The sequence below is a fragment of the Balaenoptera musculus genome, chromosome 3 (assembly GCF_009873245.2).
Source record: "Balaenoptera musculus isolate JJ_BM4_2016_0621 chromosome 3, mBalMus1.pri.v3, whole genome shotgun sequence".
NCBI classification, from domain to species: Eukaryota; Metazoa; Chordata; class Mammalia; order Artiodactyla; family Balaenopteridae; genus Balaenoptera; species Balaenoptera musculus.
The window spans coordinates 124,532,960-124,547,991 of NC_045787.1; the positions used below are offsets into that span (position 1 = coordinate 124,532,960).

Sequence of the window (15,032 nt, forward strand, 5' to 3'; positions counted from 1 at the left end):
GCTGTTTTCTCATCTGGAAATAAGGAGGTAGGACCAGTGGCCTTCAAATGGCCCTTTCACTGCTGGAATAGAAGTACAGGTGTCCAGGGAAGTCCCCTGAATGCCATCAGATACCCATGGTATGGAATCACCAAGCTTCTGGTGAACTTTTAGACTGTTCTGGGCTCCCCTGCATAGACTCCCAGCCAGCTTCAGGGCCGTGAAGATACCATCGACACTAGTGAGTTAGGAAATGTCCAAACCCAACCTGCCCCACTGGATGGCAGCCCCAGCTCTGACCTCTTTTATCTTTTTATTTCCATAGGCAGGAGGTAAGCACTACCACCCAACCTGTGCCAGATGTGTACGCTGCCACCAGATGTTCACCGAAGGAGAGGAGATGTACCTCACAGGTAAGCAAACCTGACCCTCTGTAAGGCATTCCTATTCACTCATGAGTAGAAAGGAGATACAATCTCCTTCCATCTCAGTGTGTCTGTGCTTTTGGCTTGTCCTCAAACTTGTGATTCATTTGCCCCTCTCTGGGTGGTTCGGGAAAGTTGCCGGTGTGGCTAATGGGAAGTGACGTGTAATCTGCCTTCTGTCCCTGTGCGCCTCCACCGGCTGCTCAGCTGGCCTGCTTCCCTGGCAGTTCTCTGAGCAGACTGCCCTGGCTCTGCCAGTGGGCGGGAGGTTGAGCTGCTTGGGGCCAAGGGGTCAGAGAACAGGAGGATGTCTGAGTTGCAGAGTGTCTGCACCATCACAGCCCCTATACCCCCACCTCCCTCCCCCATCCCTTCCCTCCACATCTCAGAGCATCACACCAGGCTTCTGCTTAGTCTTCCCATGGACACTCAGGATGCACCAAAAGGAATGGCAGGGAACCAAGAGTCTCCAAGAAGCAAATCAGAGCTGCTTTCCCTCTGCCACTTCCCGGGGTCCAGCCCTCTGGCCCCAGGATTCTTGCACCAGTCTCCTAATTAGTCTCCAGTTGCTGCTCAGTCCTCCGTCCTCTGCCCAGTCCATCATTCCCAGGCATCACAGTGTTCTCGGCAGAGCCCTTTCGAGAGGTCTCCGGGGCCCATCCCTGCTCACCCGTGAGATACACACACTTCAGCCTAGGATTTAAGACCCTCTCACTGAGGGCTCAAACTGCCTTGAACAAACTCAACACTTCAGCTGCCAAAGCCAACTTTCAGTCATTCCTTCGTCCATTCAAATACTCTTTCTCGAGCACCTACCAGGTGCAGGCTCTGCACCAGGGTCCACAGTGAATTCCAACCTCAGCCCTACCCCCATTGCCCTGTAGTCCAGGGGGGAGGTGGGCCATGGTCAGTAGTCACACAAATACCTGTCAACTGTGATAAGCTGTACAAAGGGGAGGAGTGTGGGACTGTGAGAGCACGTGACGGGGTGGGGAGGGCAGCAGGGAAGGCTCCCTGATGGTGGGCCGGGCGCTGGGGTTCAAAGGACGAGTGGGTGTTAACTGGGCAAAGAGGGGAGGGATGGGATTCGCCAGCCTGAGGGGACTGAATCTGCCAGCCTGTGGGGGAGGTGAGGAAATGGCAAGTGTGGGAGACCGAGAGGAGCCAGTGTGTCTGGGGTGCAGCCAGAAGGTGAGAGATGAGGTGGGAGGTGGGCAGGGCTGGCCAGGCTGGACCTTGTGGCAGGGGCGGTGTTCAGCCCCTCAGATGATCTCATGGTCCTGGTGCCTCCAAGTAGATGCTCTTCACTTGCGTGCCTCCTGAACACTGTGTCCTGCGTGCCTTACTTTGGAGCTCCTACCATTGTAGGCCCAGTTTAGGCACTGCCCACTTCAGAAACTCCCCAGATGGCCCCAGCCCCACCCACAACTCACTAGTCCCTCCTCCTGGAACCCCCTCAGCCCTTCGTTTGCACCTGGTCCCCTCCAGCTTGCATTGAGCCGTTGGCCATCTCCCTGAGAACCTTGCTTCTGATGTGGGCCCCTCAGGCCTGGCGTTGACCCACATGCGCTAACTCTACAGGTGATTGCTGTTGGCTGAATTGCTGTACTAGCCATCTGCAGATGTCTGAATAGCCGTCTTGGGGAGGGCATTTCTTAGGGAGAAACCTTCCTCCCAGTTTCCCCACAAGGAAGATGGAAGGTCAGGGGGGCCATTACAAGGAGCATATCTTCCTATCAAGCTTGTCCTAACCACACATGCCCACGCCAGGAGTTCCCATAACATGTAATGAATCCCCTTTGCCTAGAGCCAGTTTCTCAACCTCAGCACTGTTGACATATGGGGCCAGATCATCTTTCCGTGTGGAGACTGCCCTGTGTACTACAGGGTGTTTGGTAGCATCCCTGGCCTCTGCCCACTAGATGCCAATAACGTACCCTTTCTCGTTGCGACAACCAAAAATATCTCAGACGTTGCCACATGTCTGTCCCCCAGGAGGCATAATCAACCTGGGTTGAGAACCACCAGCCTAGAGCTATTCAGCAGAATCTCATGCCACCTCCTAGGAATGCTAGAGCAGGGTTCCTTTGTTGGACTGAGCGAGGTGACCATTTCTAAGATGCTGTGACTCTACAACTACTTACTTGTATGTACAGTCGTGCAGGTGTTAGAGGTGAGTGGATCCCAGGAGTTACTCTAGGCTGTAAAGTAACAACCCTCATTGTATAGATGGGGAAAGTGAGCCCCAGAGACACGAAGAGATTTGCATGAGAGCTCAAGGGTACAGGGGGCAAAGGGGGACATGGCCTTATGACTCCCACTCCAGGGCTCTCCCCATCTTGCCTCCTGAGACCCGAGCCCTGCCTGCTACTCAGGTCTCTGAAGGACTAGGCCTCCCCCTTTCCATGAGCACTGATCCCTCAGTGCCTGGGTCCCTGAGTGGTTCCTGCTGCAGGACCCTATGTTATATGCTGGGAAGCCCACATGAGTCTCAGCAAACTGCATGGTATCTTCATGGACCCTGAGAATCTGGACTTTGCGCTTGGTTTGAAAGTTTGTTGCATGAATTCCTCTCCCCCTTCTCTGATGAAGATATTTCCTAGTGTTGAAACTGCTCTCATGTTCATATCACGAGAAATCAAGGTCTTTCCCTTACTGCCTGAATTCCCAATCCTAATCGCCCACTTAGTGCTTTGAATCCTGGCTCCACTGTTTAGTAAGTTTTTGACCTTGAGTAAATCTCTTAACTCTCTAAACCCCTATTGCCTAGGCTGTAAAATGGGCTAGTAACAGTCCCTATAATATAGCAATATAGTAAGTTCCTGACACACAGAAAGCTTTTAGTTCCTTCATGTAGCAGATACCTGTTGAGCACCGCCTGTGTGCCCAGTGCTGTCCTAACAACCGGAGACGTAGCCATGAGCAAGTCCCACAAGTTCCCTGCTCTCCTGGGGCTCACGTCCTCATGTACCAGTATCTTCTAAGCCCTGCTTTGGACCAGAACTTCACAGAATGCTGAAAGAGTTAAGTGATGAAGTGAGTAGCTTTGTCATCATGAGAGAGAATGCACAATCAAACCTTCAGCAGAAATGCCTCCAGGACGTGGAGATATTCTTGGTGATAAAGAAGGGCCTGTCACCCTCCTCCTTAATTCCCTACCCCCACCCCAACCCGGGCTTCTGGGAGAGTGGGAGTAATTGCAGGGCATTCAAGGACCTGCCTCGAGGGATGCTGAGTGATCCTGGAATGAGGGGGTCCAGGCCATCCGCTGCTAGAGTCACGCCGACTCGGGCTGTGGGCGTCTCCGGAGCGGCAGCCACCAGGGGTTTCTGCTGCCACTGAGAGCTGGCCTTGTGTTTGCCTTGGACACCCTCTCCGGGCAGGGGTACCAAGACTCAAAATTATATTCCCCAGAAATGGCAAGAAAACTGTCCTTCCAGGCAGCATAGGAGTGGTGAGAACCAGCCAGGAGGACTCCTGGATCCAAGCACCAGCACTTCTGCTAATGGGCTGTGACCTTGAGAAGTAGCGTCTTTCTCTGAGGTCTCTTCCTTCACCTGTAAAATGAGGATAATTACACTGTCTTTCATTCATCCACTCAAACTGAGGGCATGCTTGTGCCAGGCGCCCAGAGATGAACGAGGCAGGGGTGCTTGCTTCCGTGGTGCAGTTTACTATCAGGAGCGGGAGACCGACTTGAATCAAACAGAAGTGCAAACATGCAGTGACAAGCTGTGATAAACACTGTGAAGGGGAAGTTTGGGAATAACTGGAGTATGTTATAAGGCTCCTCATCTAGTCTGGGAGGCCCGGAGAGGCTTTGCCGAGGAAGGGAAATTGCAAGCCAAGGCCTTGACATTGAGTAGGAGGTGGGAGGGTGAGGAGGGGAGGGAAGAGTGTGGCTGCAGAGAGAACAGCAGGTGCGAAGGCCCACAGGGCAGGAAGCATTAACGTGGTGGAGAAACCGAGGCAGGCCCACATACCCGCTGCGCAGAGAGCAAGCGTTCTCCACAAGGGCCTCGAGAATATTAGAGGGGAGGACGAATGTGAAGATGCTAAGTGCCCCACAAAGCAACGTGCGCACCAGAGAGCGGGTTAGGAAGCCTGCAAATCTTATAAACCCAGTCTTGTCATTCCCGTGGCCGGACATACTATGTTACTGGCAACCAGCCTCAGGATGTTCTTTTGGTCAGTTTGTTTGTGTTTTAATTGCTATGTAATGGCTTTCTGATGGGCTCTAATTGGGAGAAGTCTGACATCTGTCTGGATAAGAATTTCCGGGGCCCCAGGAGACAGGAGCAAGTTTTCTTTTATTTGTTTCAAGTTCTGTTGTGCAGTCTTTTAACTGTTTTTGTAAAGATGCCAGATTTCTAATCTGTTTGTTGTCCAAACCCTTCATTTGGGCTTCACCAGGAAATTAGGTCACTGATTTTATGCAGCAAAATATTAACCAAAATGCTGCAGGTTAAGGGCAAAACTTATACAAATATCACAAAGGTTACAGTTGCTGGATCTGTGGGAGTTTTTCTAAACCCAAAATGTGGTTTGTGAGATAGATTTTGCTCTTGTTCTAAATGTGCCTGTACCCAGGAAAAAGGAAAGGTAGGCTTTTTTCTCTCCTTCTGTCTACACTAAATGCGCTCCTATTCTGCGGACCTGAGACAGAGAATAACACTGGAAACATAGGATTTAAGCTGTATGTTTCCAAATAAGTCTCTGCTCTCATTTGTATATTTAATTAAAACCCACCAGGCAGGAAATTATTTATGAGATCCTAGGACAAATCTTGCTGCTAAGGAAAAGTATTATAACAAATTGTAGGTCCTAATAATAATAATAATAAATGCCATCAGCTGATATTTGCTGAGCATTTACTATCTGCCAAGCACTTTACTTTTAAATGCAGTATCTCATTTTATCCTCACAACCCTGTGAACTAAAAGCCATTCATAGACAGGTTATATCCCTGAGCCAAGGTTAGCTAGCCTGTCTTGCTTGGTTTGTTAAAGGCAATTTTTTCCATTTATTATCAGGATTCTTAGCCTGTGGTTCATAATTGCCCTTCTGAATTTGATGAATCCCCTGGCATTGCTTGCCAGATTTTGCATATGGTGTGTTTCTCTAAGGATAGGGTCTGTAGCTTTTATCAACTTTTCAGAGCTGTCCATGGCCCAAAATAAAGTGAAAAGCTTTAGTTCTGGGTTAATGCAAATCCAAAACACAGCCCTGAAAGCTTCTTTGATAATTACACCAAACCCTTCTCTTGTATAACTGACTCTATTTCAGATCATATATTTTTTCTTCAGTTTAGATGATATAAGGCCCTGGTACCAGGAGGTGTGTCTTTCTGGCTCAGCTGGAGAAGCCATTGGTATTTAGCTGAGGCCTCATTTCCCTCTGACAAGTACCTCATAAGAGGTGCCCTGAGCTGATAGATGTTCAGGAGAGGTGCCGCCCATCATTATGGACTGTGGACACCAGCCCTCAGTCATCATCTCCACATCTCATCAAACCACACTTTAAAAGGCACTAACGTAATATTGGTTGCTATAATTTAGTAGCTTAACGTTGTTATTTTAAATTGGATCTCTCTACTGACAGCTTAGGTTGTAGGAGTTATGCTTAAAAACTTTAAATCTTATGTTTCCCCAATCCTGCTACATAATTTTAGACTCTTCAAACGTAGCCTGTTAACTGAACTAAATTGACACTTCCTCAAGTCTGAGTCTTCGAAGCATATTTCATTTTAAACAGAGTACATTTTAATCTTTGATGAGCTGCAAATTTGTTTTAGGTTTTTAGGGTTACCAAACATCTTGAATCCTACAGAAAATATTACAGCATAGTAGTTTAAGGTTTGTATGTAGATAGCCTGTTTCCAACTTGCTCCTCACGCCACAAACTCAAGACAGCATGGCGATTTTCTCACCGGTTACATGTCACATCTACTTCACCAGCCAATTTGTCCATGTTGGTCAGAATTCGGTCCAGAGTAGCAATTTCCCTGGTTGCTTCCTCTGTTTTCTGGGAAACAGAATTGCCTGCTGGGCAAGTCAGGAACTTGTCAGATGCTCGGCTGTTAGCTCAATGAGATGTTTTATTGGTCTGGACTTTTTAGGTGGCAGGAACTCAACTCGAGCAACATTAGGTAAAAGGGGACTGATGAGCTCACAGAACTTAGGAGAGTCCAGGAGAGGCACAGCCGGGTTGAGGGGCCCACGGGTGCAGCAAGTGGGTCTTCTCCCTGCTCCTTTTTGTGCGTGGCCTCACGCTCTCCTGATCCAGACTGACTGCCTCCCTGTTGGGAAGGAGGGCACGGCCAGCTCCTGGGCACCGTGGGTGCAGTGAAGTCCCAAAGAGACTCCAAGGAGCCTGACTTTGGCTGCATGCCCACACCCAGGCCAGGGCAGGGAGACAGCGATGGGTGAGCAAGCAAAACATCTAAGCTCCCCTAACCCCAATTTCCCTCTCTGAAAACAGTGATAACCATAGGCCCTACATCAGCAGGCTCTTGTGGGGACTGAATGAGCAAATGCATGGGAAAGGCTTAGCATAGAGCCTGGCACCACCAGCTCCACCAGTGCAAGCTCATGATAAACACCCAGTCGTGTAGAAATGGCCATTCCCCCTGAGCCATGACTAATAAATGCTGGTTACTGTCAATATTACCATCATTATTAATAACACTTAGCACAGGCCTCAGCATATGTTATTGATCATTATTATTTTTTACTCAATTACCATTGTTATAAAGTACATAGCATGAGGCCTGGCACAGACACTCTATAAATATTAGTTATAATAATAACAATAAGAATAATAAGAATACTCAGTGCCTGACACAGATGAAGCACTCAATACATTTGAATTACGGTCCTGTTATTAGTAGTATCCTGTGAATTACTGGGCATCTCGGGACTGCCATTCTCTTTTCCTTGTCCTGCCTGATATCCTCCATGGTAACCAGCATCACAGTAGCCAAGCACTTTTCTCCCTTAAGCTCTTTATTAAGCTTCAAGCCCACTTCATCATGTCAGGTCCAGGCAAACCGGTCTTTTCCACTTCTCCCGTGGTGCCTCATCCCTGGGCACCAGCCCAACCTTCCAGGAGGGTGTGCCGGCAGCTAAGCCCAGCTTCTGCTCAGTCACTCCACCTGCCCAGCCAGCCCTCTGCTTGCTGCGTGCCCCTCGCTCCTCCAGGCGCCAGCTCTGGGAGTAGGAGAGTAAACACCACCCACCACCTTCAAGTCTCTCCATTACTCCTTTCCCCTCACCCAAACTAGATCCTGGCAAACAGGGGGTTTTGGTAGGGGACAGGAGATAATAACAACAACAACTACACTTACATAGTGCCTGCTCTTGGCAGACACTGTTCTCAGTGCTCTACGTATATTAACTCATGAATCCGCACAACAAATGTACAAGGCAGGTACTGTATTCATCCCATCTTCTAGATGGGAAAACTGAGGCACAGAGAGGTAACTGACTTGCTCTAGACGATGCCGCTAGTAAACGATGTAACCAGGATTGGAACTTCTTAAGAATATTACATTAATTAATGCATAAATTGCCTCATATATGGTGAAGATTTCCCAGTGGCCAAGATTATAGCAATGATATTGTTGTTATTACATGTCAAATTCAACAAAAGGGCTCACTCTTCTCCTCCTGCTGAGATTGGAACACTTAGTAACAAGTGAAGAGAAGAGTGCCCCATGGTTTACAGAAGTGGTCCCCCTAATGATGGGGGTGGGGAGGAATTTTTTTAATTGAGGTAATATTCACATAAAATCAACCATTTTAGAGTGAACACTTCAGTAGCTTTTAGTACATTCACAATGCTCTGCAACCACCACCTCTATCTAGTTCTGAAATATTGTTATCACCCCAAAAGGAAACCCATAGCCATTAAGCAGTTGCTCCCCATTCCCCTCCCCTGAGCCCCTGGCAGCCACGAATCTGCTTTCTGTCTCAAGACAGAATATTTTGGGTATCTCATAAAGGTGTGGCCTTTTGTGTCTATCTTCTTTCACTTAGCGTAATGTTTTCCAGATTCATCCACATTGTACCGTGTGTCAGTGTTTCCTTCCTTTCTACAGCTGAATAATATTCCGTTATATGGATACACCACACTTGTTTATTCGAGTGCGGATTTTAAAGGAGCATTTCCAAGGTCCTAGCAAGGCTGTGTCACAAAGATAGTGCTTCTAACATAAAGGCAGAACTCAGAAACCTCACCCTGTTATGATCAAGAGAAATCCAGAGAAGAAACCTAACAATCTGGCTGGGATCAGAAGCTGAAAACTCAGTGCCTACTTAAATGAGCGAGAAAGGCCAGGAGGCAGACAGCAGGGAGGGTCCCTGGCCACCTTCAGAGTCTGAAAGCATTCATCTTCAAAAATATTTAAAAACAAAACAAAAAACACAAAACACTGTGTTGGCCAAACAGAACCTTCGGGTGGGCCGGTTTCAGTCCCTGGTGTGTCTGTAAGCCTGGCTGGGCTTCTGGAAGACTGTGGCACCAGCTCCAGCTTTGGTAGTGTAATCTCCACTAATGCAAAAAAAAAAAAGTGTTGGCAAATTGAATTCACAGGTCTGGCAGAGAGGTGGGTGGGTTCCCAAACCTTAAATAATCCACAGTGTTACAGGTATGGCGTGTGCTGTAACCAGGCAGAGAGAGAAGGCTGAATGCTGACTTCACTAAGGATTAAAAACAGCCTTAATGCCCGGCTGAGGGACAGTTTTGGAGATCTAGGTTTCTATCTCTGAGTCAGCTGATACAGAAATAGCTAATCCTTCACTTCCATCACATTTACAGGAGGTTTTAACTGCAGAATCTGGAATTGTGGGTGATAGTCTCAGAGGACGAGCGTGTAACTCGTGGAATCAGGAGTCTAACAAGCAAGAAGTGTTGAATTCTTCCAAGTTAAAGAGTTCTGTCTTGTAACATCGGTTTCTTTATCCCATGACATTCCAGGGGAACAGATTCAGAGTATTAACTGGAATTTAGCCCTGTGGTTCTCCAATTTAGAGTCATAAATCACCTGGGGAGCTTGTTAAACCTGCAGATTCCCAGACCCCACCTCTAGGAGATTGACTTCAGGGGCTCTTGGGGGATGAGGCTGGGGGCAGGAATCTGCACTTTACCAGGCTGCTGGACAGGTGGTCCACAGGTCTCATTGTAACAAACCCCAATCCAGTAATTATTCTTATAGGCACTCAATCTGGAATTGTAGCTGTCCAATCAGAATCTAGATTATTCTCGTTATCCAAATCTCTGAGTCCAGCTTAGATAGTGCAATTGCCCTAAAATAGGATACCACGTTTCTTTAGTTTATTCATTAACTCAATGAGTATTTATTTAGAATCTGCAGTCCCTGTAGGTACATCTGTAGATAAAACAAGTGTGAACCCTGCCCCTGATTATTGAACCTACATTCTGGTCAAGATTGTTGGATAGGGGCTAAAAAATTATTCTTTTCTACATAGAAGAGCCTGTTAAGTTGGAAACAGAATCTAAGGGTTTGGAGGGTTAGTGAATGTCCGTTAGTGTAATACCACACGATGTGTCTCCTCAACAGTATCCCAGCTGAGCAGTTATCTACCCAATGTGTGCTTAAATACTTCCAGGGGCAGGTAGCTCACTTTCAGAATGAACCCATTCAATCCTCAGATGTTAAAGTTTCCTTCCCTGAAACTTCTGCCCTTAATTCCTTTGTTTCTCAATTTTTAAAAATCTTTTAATTCATTTTTATACAGCTTTGAAAAGTTACTTTCCATTTACAGTTATTACAAAATATTGGCTATATTCCCCATGTTGTACAATACATCCTTGATCCTGTCTTACACCCAATACTTTGTACTTCCCACTCCCCTGCCCTTAATCCTTGTTCTACTTTGTAAGACATGATGAGCAAGTTAATCTCTCTTCCCACAGAGAGGCATTAAAATATTCAAAACCCTTTGCCCCATTCTGTTATGTCTTCTCTTCATGGAGAAGACCCTGCCTTAAGGCCTAATCTTGAGTCGCCTCTCCATCCTGGTTACCATCGTCCTGTGGGTGCATATCAGTCTGTCTCTTTTTCTAAAATACAAAGATGGGATCCAACCAGTCACTCATTCATTTCTGAATCAGGTAGTGTTTTAGGATGAGAGCTATTGACTGATGACATATGCAGACCCTAATCTTACAGGGGTCTTCATGAACAAATCATCTTTTCTTACCTTCATTTATCTAAGTTTATTACTAACCTCCAACAAATCCCTTCCCTCTTTAATTTAAATGATATACTGCCAAAACCCAAACTTCTGATTTTTTAAAATTTCTAATTAATTATAGTTTCTTTCTCCCTTTTGATCCCTCCCCCACCCATCCACCCCCCACACACACTTCTTATAAAAACCTGCTTTCCTGTATGCAGAATGCTGAAGCCATCTGTGGTTCAGCCTTGTTTCAGAGCAGATACGTCAGTGGCATGGAGAGACCATCTAGTCTGATGCCCTCGCTTTACACACCGTTTCCCACTCTGAGAACCTCTGTCTGACATTTTACCTTCCCTGTGCCTCTTTCACTTAATCTCACAACCTTCTGAGGCATCTGTGTCCACGCCATCCATTTCCTACAGTGACCTGTAACATGTGCTTCCTGCCAGAGCCACTGCAAGAAACAACTTCTGGTGGATTCAGCAGCAACTCGGAGAGGACCGGAAATGCTCTCCCTAGTAATTCCCAAAGCTAGGATCCCAACCCCACCACTTGGTAGTGGGCACACCCTAAGATTGCCGGATCAAGCTGCAGACCCAGAGTCCCTCTACTGGGCTCTGAGAGCCATTGCACTTTACATTAGAAGGAAGTAATCTCACATGCAACCAATTAGGAACACCCAAGAACATCAGCAAACAAGAATCAGAGAGCCCTATCCCACAAGTGACAAAACTGGCCCTAGAATTAGAATTTTTAAGGTATAATCTCCAAGACCATCCAAAGCCCACCTCATTGTTATTCAGATGAAGAAACTGGGACGGAGCAGAGCCCCAGCAGGGCTCCTTACTTTGGGCCCCTCCTCTCACCACCATGTTTTTAGGCCTCATTGTTCAAACTTACACCACCCCCCTGTCACTTAGCCAGTATCCAGTCCTAGGCGTTCCAGGCAACAAACCATAATGGAAAAGATATTCTAAAAACGAAGTCAGACAAACAAATGCCATCTGGGTGCCCAGGAATCTAGCCATTTGCTGGCTCCTTTCCTTTTAGGGTTGATTACAAGAGCAGTGGCACCAGAGGGATAATATGTTCCTATTTTTCCCTCTAATCCAGGACACCTGTCCTTTCTTTGGGGAATGTGTAATATTTGGGGCTTCTTCTCAGCACGTGACCAGCCACCTGTTGCTCATGCCTTTCCAAATTGGCCTCTCCGATTTGGGGCTGGCCAACTGGACCCCCATCCACAATAGAATGTGGCCAGCCGAATATGCTAAGTTTGAAGAGTCTGGAGTCTCTTAGAAATTAGCAGGTCAGGATAGTGCTCTCAAGCAGAATATACATCATGACACCCCCTCCCCTTTAATGTGATAGCTCTGGTAGACTGTCATACGTCTTTGAAGAGAAAGGAAGGCTGGAGTTCACCGCAGTCTGTCACTTTATTTCACCTCCACTGCCATTCATTCATTCAACAAATATTTATTGACCACCTGCTCTGTGTCACTCACTGCCAATCGTCCACTCATGTCATCACCCCACAAACATGTACGGGGCCTCTGCTGAGAGCAAAGCCCCATGCTGGATGGTATGGGAGACCCAGCAATGAAGAAAGCTCAGCTCCCACCCAGAAGGAGCTCTTAATTTAGTGGGAGTGATAAATCCACAAGCTACTATGTTTTAAGGCCATATGTGCTGGGAATGATACGAAGAACGATGGATCATAGAGGAGAGAGAAGTCACTCCCAGCTGGCAGGTAAGAAGGGTCACAGGATGTCATGTGAGATGTGGACCTTGAGGAAGGGCAGGGTTTGGACAGGCAGAGTGCGTGGGTGGTTGAATTATGTGGCGGCAGAGATCTGAAAACCAGGGGGTCCTCCTGGCTGCTCTGCAGGGCACATGCACTGCCTGGGGAGGAAACGGAGGTGGAGGATGGGGAGAGACCCCAAATTCTAGTAGGTGTGAAAGGTCTGAGGCTTTGTTATTTTCCTGGCCCCTTAGGCTCTGAGGTTTGGCACCCCATCTGCAAACAGGCAGCCCGGGCAGAGAAGAAGTTAAAGGTAAGCAAGCTGGTGGTGATACCAAACCAGCTACTTCTAGCCACAGGCTGGGGGCACTGTGCTTTACTAGAGAGTCATTCCTTAGTGTGTACACTTTCAAATGTGTGTCTGTATCCTTGGATTTCCTTAACAGTAACATCCACCTCATGGGGGTTTTGAAGGGATTAAGACGTTGGATGTGAGAGCACTTTGAAAACGGTAAAGCACTGTATGAATGTGAGTTGTTAGTGTTTCTGGGGTGAGGCTATACCCTTCCCATTACTTACCAAGATGGTGACCTCTCTCAGGCATGTAAGCCATGGTTTTTCCACAGCCGAAAGTCATTAATAACAGTGGTCAAAATTGTCACAGACATTGACAGTTTGCAAGGCATCTTCACGGCCACCGTCTGATTTGATTTAACACCATTGGGCAGGTGGGTTAGGAATTGTGTCTTTGCTTTGCTTGTGAGAAGACCAAGGCCTTAAAGAGGGCGGTGACTTGCCCACAGTAATGCAGCCAGGCAGAAGCACAGCCAGCGTCCCCAGGCATACGCTAGAGCAGCCGAGGTCCTGTGTCCCTCTGAATGACTGTGCTCTGACAAGTACTAGGAAGTCCCGTGAATCTGTGTTCTTGGTCCAAGGACTGCAGGAGGGGTGGGGCACAGCTCCTGAGTCTTTGACGGTATGGAGGGGAGACCTGGGTTGTGTGTTGGGGGGCCCTCGATGATCTCCAAGGTGTCTCTACACTCTGGCCCCCAGATATCAACTTGGCCCTTGGGACGCTATTAAAGTTACCTGCTAGAATCTCAACTAAAAACACATGTGTACAATTTCTGACCAGCTGGTTAAACATTATCCCCTTTGCCATCTCATCTGTTTCATTTGTGAAAGTGCTGGTCTATTGATGCATATTTTTTTTGAGCTGTGAGTTTTTTCCCCTGTTTCTTCCAAGGCCTCTCCCTTTTAAGGTATAAGAAAACCTTATTGTCCTTTTCTTCCACAGTTTCCTTCTCTTTGTTGGCATTTCTCAAATTTCAGTTATCTCTCTACAACCCTGATGCTTTTTGCTGTATCTGTGTATCACCCGTATTATTATAATATATGCTTCATTTTTTCTTTACATCAACTCACTACTTTTTACTTAATCAAACTTAATTTAACATAAAACTTTATATCACCTAGTGGAAAACCAGTATTATTTTTTATAAATAGAAGGTAACCCTAAAATAAATTCATTGAAAATGAAATATTTCGTAACAATAACTCTTAGAAATTCTAGCTAAATCATGTTACCTGCACTCTCTTTATTTAAAAAAAAGGAGAGGGGCTGAGGTGTGGAAGGTGGAATTAGCAATTGTTATTGAAATGTATTAGGACCAAATTAAGACTTCCTCCTTGATCTAACCAAGAGGACTGAAATAGAATTTTACATTTTATTCTCTCATTCTGTGACTCAGTATTATCAAATTTTCTGCCAAAATTCTTCTCCCCAGAGCCACACTAGTTCGCAATCTACAGTTTGGGAAACAGTGCTATATAGTCCAACTTAGAATGCTTTAAATTGCAGGATGAGAGGTCTGGAAGGGAATGTAGCAGTCCTTGAGACCAGCCCCTGCATTTCACAGATCAGGAATTCAGGATTCCTAAAATTGCATAGTTTACCAGTGGTCCCTGATTTCCAATCTGTTTACTTTTGAACCACATCATGCTCTTAGATGCAGCAAGATAAACATTGTGCTGTTCTGTTAAAGGAGCCATTAGTCCATCATTGCCATTGTTCAGAGAAAGATTTTTTAAGTTTCTCACTTAGGTTGATGTCATTTTGCAATGGATACACTATAAAAAGAATCAGTATATTGTGCAATTACATGACATTTAACCTACCTTTATGTTTTGTATAAACAAACTGCTAAGGAATGGTGCTAACCAGTTTTATTCATTTAAAGTAAATACTTCATTGACTGAGATAAGCCAAAATGAAGAGTTTTATGAGTAGCTTCCTATCTAAAAGGCCAATTAAAAATAAGTTAAAAAAAAAAATCCTGTTCAACAGCATAAAGTCCTGTGCATTTCCAATTTCATTCACAGTCAGACATTGATTAAAAAGGCAGAAAATAAAGAGACAGTACAGAAACAGCCAGAGAGTGCTTTTAGCAGTATTGCTAATGTTCCCCGAAGAACTGCGTTCTTATAGCCCCATCTCCCCCCTCCCCACAAGGTTGGAGGTGCAGTCTCTCACCCTCTGTCTTCATCTCTCCCACAGCATAGGCGGACGTCTGAAACTTCCATCTCACCCCCTGGATCTAGCATCGGGTCACCCAACCGAGTCATCTGCGTATGTATCACTTTTCAGCCACCGAACAGCCTTGCTCATCCCCAGGCCTGTTATTT

The 15,032-nt window shown here is 46.4% G+C and overlaps 1 protein-coding gene across 7 annotated transcripts in view; it reads left to right on the forward strand.

The window, feature by feature from the left end:
- The window catches only part of ABLIM3 (actin binding LIM protein family member 3), a 146,738-nt gene that overhangs the window by 92,134 nt on the left and 39,572 nt on the right, over positions 1-15,032 (forward strand). For all 7 annotated transcript variants that reach the window (XM_036848833.1, XM_036848835.1, XM_036848836.1 and 4 more), the window contains exons 8-10: positions 305-392; positions 12,602-12,660; positions 14,905-14,976. In XM_036848833.1, coding sequence (XP_036704728.1) covers positions 305-392; positions 12,602-12,660; positions 14,905-14,976 — 219 coding nt within the window. The remainder of the gene's footprint in view (positions 1-304; positions 393-12,601; positions 12,661-14,904; positions 14,977-15,032) is intronic.